This window comes from Echiichthys vipera (assembly GCF_963691815.1).
Source record: "Echiichthys vipera genome assembly, chromosome: 2".
In the NCBI taxonomy this organism is placed as follows: domain Eukaryota; kingdom Metazoa; phylum Chordata; class Actinopteri; order Perciformes; family Trachinidae; genus Echiichthys; species Echiichthys vipera.
Genome location: NC_139827.1, coordinates 4060504 through 4067550, shown reverse-complemented (window position 1 = coordinate 4067550; position 7047 = coordinate 4060504). Strand labels below are relative to the sequence as shown.

At 43.7% G+C, this 7047-nt stretch overlaps 1 protein-coding gene across 1 annotated transcript in view; it reads right to left on the bottom strand.

Moving 5' to 3' along the window:
* yju2b (YJU2 splicing factor homolog B) overlaps positions 1-6482 on the bottom strand; it is a 6964-nt gene extending 482 nt beyond the window's left edge. Inside the window, exons 1-10 of the mRNA XM_083933836.1 lie at positions 6437-6482; positions 4963-5019; positions 4801-4854; positions 4618-4700; positions 4008-4063; positions 3868-3928; positions 2533-2675; positions 2135-2307; positions 960-1098; positions 1-29 (exon numbers count right to left, since the gene is read on the bottom strand). The exon at positions 1-29 is cut by the window's left edge and continues 482 nt beyond it. Of these exons, the coding sequence (XP_083789962.1) occupies positions 1-29; positions 960-1098; positions 2135-2307; positions 2533-2675; positions 3868-3928; positions 4008-4063; positions 4618-4700; positions 4801-4854; positions 4963-4965 (741 nt within the window). The 5' untranslated portion in view covers positions 4966-5019; positions 6437-6482. The remainder of the gene's footprint in view (positions 30-959; positions 1099-2134; positions 2308-2532; positions 2676-3867; positions 3929-4007; positions 4064-4617; positions 4701-4800; positions 4855-4962; positions 5020-6436) is intronic.
* Between the last annotated feature and the right edge of the window lie 565 nt (positions 6483-7047).

Genomic DNA, 7047 nt, shown 5'->3' with positions numbered 1-7047 from the left:
CCGCTTGCTGTGCTGTTTGTCCTCATAGGCTGATTACAGAGGGGAACAAAAAGGGCAGTTTAGAGTTATAACGTTGCTTTGTTTACACACGTTAAAGAATGATTCACGTTTTAGAAATGAGATGAGAGGTTTATTGCAAAGTTCAGCAGATGTGATGCAAACTATTAGACTACACATAAGGTGAAAACAACAAGATAGGAAATAAAGTACAAAAACGTGGTGCTGGCCTATTCACCTCCCCTCACAGTTCTGTTACAAATAAATAAGCCTCATAAACCCCGGAGCTAATTATTAAAGACTGTGTATTTGTAAACTCTGACGTCACCAGTTCTTTTATTGGTGCTTTTAACGCGGCCACATCTCCTCCGCGCTAATAATTCTGCATACTTGGTGCATGTGTGTGAAACGGGTGGTGTTGCAGTCGCTCTACCGCACCGTTGTGACGAAAACAGAGCTGAGGAAGACAAAGCTCTGGATCTACCGGTCAATCTTGGTTCCTACCCTCACCTGTGGTCATGAAAGCTGGGTCAGGACCCAAAGAACCAGGTCGCGGGTACAAGCGGCCGAAATGTGTTTCCTCAGGAGGGGGGCTGGAGTCTCCCTTAGAGAGAGAGATTATATCTCCACACTGGCCTGGGAACGTCTCAGGATCCCCCAGTTAGAGCTGGTTAATGTGGCCCGGGAAAGGGAAGTTTGGGGTCCCCTGCTAAAGCTGCTGCCCCCGCGACCCGACCCCGATTAAGAGGCTAAAGATGAGATGAGCTGAGGTGCATGTGCTTTCTGGACACTGGTTTGTAAAGTTTCCCACAGATAGAACTTGTTTCCAGGGAATAAACTACATCTAGACTTTGTTTGTCGACCCCTGAAATAAGCCTAATCTTTCTGATTGCACACGTCGTGACAAATGTATTTAATTTAAGTTTGTGTGTGTACGCTTCGGGCCTGCGTCTGAAACTTACAGTCGGGTGCCTGGTATGTGAGCAGAGCTGCCAGTTTCTTGTCTTCCTCCTTTTCTGGCAGCAACGGGATGGACAGGTTTGTCCTCATCCTCACCGTGTTGTCCTTCTCCTCCTGCTCAGCCAGAACTTTCTTCTCCGTCTGTCACGATAGAGCAGAGCTGTCACGATGACGTCACAGTGAAGTTACCTTTGACGTTTAAGATATAGAGCTCAGTTCAGACCAAAGATTCGCAATGCAATGAAACTGTTTTAGAATGTCGCAGGTGAAAGTTGCAGCGGTGAGAACTGACCCGTCTCGTCCGGACTCAAACCGGCTGATGGTGTAGCCTGAGATTTAGCGTGTCAGATCGACAGCAGGTGGTTTTAGAACATGATACACGTCACCTGTCAAGTCACCTGTCACCAGCTGGTCAAGTCACTTCCTGTCAGCTGGTTTGACAGGTGCAACGAGTGTGTGTGAGAGAAAGAGAAAGGGACGGAGCGAGCGTCGAGCGAGCAACGTAATCCAGAACAAAGCAGCGAATCAGGGAAATAAAACGGTATTTTTTTACGTTTCATCACAACTAGAAATGCAGCTGTAGCGAGTATCTCACTCTCTCTGTCCTCATTTATATTTTATAATGTTACAAATTATATCCAGCTACAAAAAAAAGCCTGAAAAGTCGGAGGATAGAGCAGAAGTATGGAGAGAAGTTGCTATGGAGATGCTATGAGGTCTTGCCTCGTCTCACTGGTGTGAACTGGCAGGATCCAGAACGTTGCAGCCCCGCACGTTGCAAGTGGTTGCAGTTTCAAATCTTTGGTCTGAACTTGGCTTAAAATGTCATCACTTCATCATTATTTTTATCCTTTTACACATTTGTGTGAAATGTTATAATAAGCGAAGGGCTTCCTGACACATTTGAAGAAAATCCCTCCGGGGGTTCCTGAGAGATTGCGCTCACAAGAGTGGGACAGACGGACAGCCTGAAAATATTAAAACCTCCGACCACGGCTGTGGCTGGTGTGGAGGCGTGAAACACAGTGGTGCTGCAGGTTTACACACGTTTTACTTCACTTAAAGTTCATCAATGCAAAGCGGGACTTTAGAGAAAGCTTCTACACAAACAGCAACAATATAGACAGAAGTGATGATGAACATTGAGTGGCAGCAATAGGGGAGGTCACCATCCTACCCTGAACTTCCTGCGGAGGGAGCTGTTCAGCTGGAAGTCGTCCTTCTTGCCGGACTGGTAGTCTTGGATCTCCGAAAGAGAAGGCAGAGCTTTCTTTAGCTTCTCCTTGTCTTTCCCGCCGTGGTCCAGTTTGAACATGGCATCCGTCTCCAGCTTCTCCTTCTCTGTCCGCTCTGTGCAGGGGGACGGAGGAGAGCGATGATTAGAAACAGACTGTGTCAATAATCAGTTAAGAAAAGTCAGTGAGGGCGTAAAAACAACTTCACAGTTCGAAACGGGCTGTGCATTTGTCACTGCATTATCAAAGAGAAAAACCTTGTTTGTTGTTGTCATGGTGACGTTTTTACAGCCTAATAAAGCCACTACTTTTCGAATGATAACAAACATGAATGGTTTACCTGTAGTCAGGATCTGCTCATTCTCAGCCATGTCCCAGCGCTCCTCCTTCCTGTTTGCCCCGCTCACGATCACGTAGTCACAGGTCGCCGGGTCTGTCTGCATCTCGATGTAGTTGACACACAGGTGGCACTTCATCCTAAACCTGGTTCAGGAGGGGGGAAAGAAACATGTAAATATCTTAAAATCTTCATTTAAGGGTCCACTGTGTTTTTAATTATGACTTAGTGTAAGGAAATATAATGTAAACTGCACCACAGCTTAGAGTGGGATGGTCTCGTCAGCAGTACAGTGCGTTACTTGTAGAGTTGTTCTGATACCAGAACCAGAAATGCCTTAGATACTGCCTTTAATGCTGATATCCACAAGTATGGAAGTCTACTGTATGCAGTCAATGCACCTATCACATACCAAGTAACAGATCTGTAAAACTGAGTCTCTCCTCAAAGAACTGCAAAACACCACTTTAAATCTTGCGTTATCCAGGGGTGTGCTTATACGTTTAGAATAAAAAGGCCATAAAAAAATGACTAAGCAAACTTAAGAAATGCTAGTTGACTAAGACCGAGGGCGCACTCACACTGTCCCCGTGCTTTAGGGTCCTTGTCCCCCCCTCCAGGCCCGTTTGTACTCACACTACCTGGGCCTCGCGCAAATGCTTCTCGCTGTCCATACGTCATCACGTCGTAACACGTCACACACATTGATGACGTCATCGCGATGTGTCGCTTTGTTTACAAATCTTTCCATAGACCTCTGAGTTTTTGTGCGTCTTGTCGACTGTTTTTGAATCTTTTCATCGACCAAATCTGCAGTAAACACTCCACCTCCACATCACACCAACGTGAACCTTTCACCGCCATTGTTGTTGTTGTTGTTATGTTGCATGGTCCGTCTTTTTCTTTTTTCTATGTCCGAACAAGCGCACATAAATGACGTGAGAGCCATAGGCATCGCGCTCGCAAACGCACTTTATAAAAGCCCACCTCTCTCAAACGGGCCGTGGACGGCCAGCTGGTCGCAGCTAGGTGCGAAGCGGTTGCACTCACATTGGTTGAACGAACTAGACTTTACCCACAAAACCTGTTTAAGCCGGATACAGAAGGACAGTGTGAGTGCGCCTTCAGAGGGCTGTCTTACTCTTAAACTAGATAATGATATTTTACAGCAATCCTTCTCTGCACGTATTTGTTCATGTTTTACAAACCTGATAACAATAATAACAATATACGCAGTTAACAAACGCCCGCGCACTGGATCAGATCAGTACTCCTATCGGCCAACACACAAATTCAGGTATCCGGTAATGGCCTCGGCACCTGAGCGTCTCTAGTTACCTGTAGATTGGCGTGGTGTAGTAGTTCCCCACTTTCTTCTTCTCAGCGTTGTAACGGACCCCTGTAAAAGCGGAACATCAGTCACGGAAATGAAAAGCCGCTGTATGAGACTTGGGGACTGAACCTGATGACAAACTTACCCATGCCGATGTGATTTTTGCAGCCATCACACCAGATGTTGTAGGGCATCTCAAATCTTTAAAAAAAGGGCAGTTAAAACAGTTGAAACATACACTGAGCGTCACTGAGTGGCGGTAAATGTTAAAAGCTCTAAGCATTATCGATTTTATAGTACTTCAACAGAATCATGGCGATTCATTTTAATTTGACATGTCTCTGTGTTCATTAGAAATATGAGACATGCAAATCATTCAATCATCTTCAACCATCCACTATCCACCCGAAGAACCCACGCAGACACTGGGAGAACATGCAAACTCCACACAGAAGGGCCCAGCCAGGATCCGAACCAGAAACCCTCTAGCTGTGAGGCAACAGTGCTAACCACACCACCGTGTCGCCAGGCAAAATATGCTTGTCTCATATTGTGACAACACACTTAATCGTAGTAGTGAAACACATTAGATAAAGGTGGAGGTGCACTGCAGTATTTGGGCCTGTCATTTGCATGTAAGAATAGGTTTTTTGGAGACAGTAAATTAATTCAACATATAACACGTTAGTAACCTGGATTCATTTCCAACCGTCAGCGAACATCCATCCATCCTGCCTGTATGTGTGTGTACTAACCTGATGATGAGGATGCCCTGGGACAGTTTCCTGGCCCTCTCCCGCAGAGCGTGAGTTTTGTGGTAGCCATTGAGGGACCCATGCTGGAGACACAGACAGATGGAAATGTCAGTCGGTATCTACACACACAACTTGCACTTTAAAGTCTGACACACACTGGTCGGTGTGGCCACGCACACACACCTTTGCTGGATCGAAATCTGGAGGGTAGTATTTGTTGGTTCCTTTTCTTTCACCCTGTCAAGAAAATAGGGGAGGATACTTTGTTAGTAAAGAGCAAAAACTGGGTATTTAAACACATTTTGATGTGAAACAGGTCAATTCGACACATCGATAATGACTTACCATTGTGACGACTGGATCTCCACACCAGAGCTGATGTCACTGACACAATAACGATAACTGTAGACACAAAGTTAAAGATACTCAGTTGTTAGTTTACTGGTCCACTGAGCTAAGACTAAGGTATTTTTTTATTTTCTCACACTAACTTAGATTTTGACTTTGCTTTGCTTTATGATCGTACTTCCGGTGAAATTTGCAAAAGCTCAAGACCGATCCGCGTCAGACACTTTTCTGTTGTTACAGCCGTAGACTGTATAAATGGTTGTTACAGCACACACCTGTGGAGACTAGCGTACTCCAGCCAGTGACGTGGAAAATGGGATAAATGTAAATAAGAATATAATATTAATTCCAAGTCCCCCATTTCACAGAAACCGTCTCAGTTCACTTCATAACTCAGATGCTAGCTCTTTATGTTTCAGGCCCATTTTGAATGAAGAGCTGTGAAATAACTGTCTAATTTAATAAACTGTACATTTTGATACATTGTCATGATGAGAACTTATCAGAACAAACAGGAAACTGGATTTGATTTGATGATTTACAGACGGATTAATTTGCTCCATTTGACTCAAAGAGAGTGAATAAACTAAAAGCTAAAGATAATTTGAATACTATTATTTAAAGGTTTTTGTCGGCACCGTACTCTACGGGGGAATTGTTGGGTCATGTTATGGGGTTGGGTTATTACAGCACTCTTTCCTCAATAACACAATACACACATTCATCAATCATTATTTGTTATTGGAACATGATATTCAGTCTGAATTAGTATGTGAATGTAGGTGTGTTTGAGTGTGTGTGTGTGTGTGTGTGTGTGTTTGAAATAACTTCCAAAGCAAAAAACACTTTAAATCCACTGCAGTCTTGTTGTTGTTGTTGTTGTTGCTGAGCTAACTTAGCCATAGCTCTGTGATGATTAGAATGTAGCTAACTTAGCTAACCTTCAACACTTAAAAAAACAACACAATCCTGTTTTTTGTTGTCTTTGGAAACATACACACACATTTTTTAACGTTTAATAAATGGTCAAAACTCTATTAGTAAATGTGTCATCTGGCGTTAATCTTACGTTAGCAGCCATTCAGCTAACTTTAGTGGTGCAAAGTGTAAACAACGTTATAACGTTAACGGTATTAGTCTGAATACCGGTAACGTCAGCTTACAAACGTCCGCTTAGTTTCCGACAACATTAGGTGAGTTATATGGGTGAGTTTATGTTTCAAAAAAGGTACATTAAAACATAAACGTGACAGATATTTGCATTGACTGGTGCTTTGAGAACGCACCGGAGCTAGCAAGCTAACACTAGCAGCAGCTAGGTTGCTATGGGACGTTAGCAACAGCCGGGTTGCTATGTAACGTCCTCCGGAAAGTAAATGACAACTGCAGACAGAACTATTGTTATTGTCATATTTAATGCGCTGCTGTCAACCTTAATATTTTGTACAAAGCTAAAAAAATAAATACTTACAGATGCTCTTGTATGGTTAGCTGCACAAGCAACCAAACAACCTATAGGGGACGGATTACCAGGCGGACGCCTATCGCTGGTATTGGCCCTGTTCGGACGGATCTGGTCTGCCGCCGTTTCCGGTCTTTTCGTGGTGCTTTTACTTGCTGATCGCCACCGACGTGCAAGTGAGATTAATTTACACACTTTTAAGAATCTACAAGTGAAGTTTCACATGTGTACATGGGCATTTACATGTGAAATTTGGTACATTAAAGTGACGTTGATGAGAGAAAGCAGGGAGAATGTTTGGGCGACGCTCGGGTGGTTGTTAGACTTAAAAATGGAAATTAAGAAGACTTTATTGTAAATTTTGGAGCATGTGATTTTACTGTGAAGGGCTGAAGTAGGGTCCCGGATGTTTTGACAGCACTGGTGTTAATGTGGACGACCAGCAGCTCCCAGTGTTTACGACGAGGAGATCCGGGTGTCCGACTAGGAACACACGGCTAATTCACCGGTTAGCGTCCTTTTGACCACTCTTGTAAACACAAGGATAAATTAGACCTTTAAAACTACACATGGTCACAAAGATAAGAAGTTACACTTTAGTTTAACACCTTTACATTAAC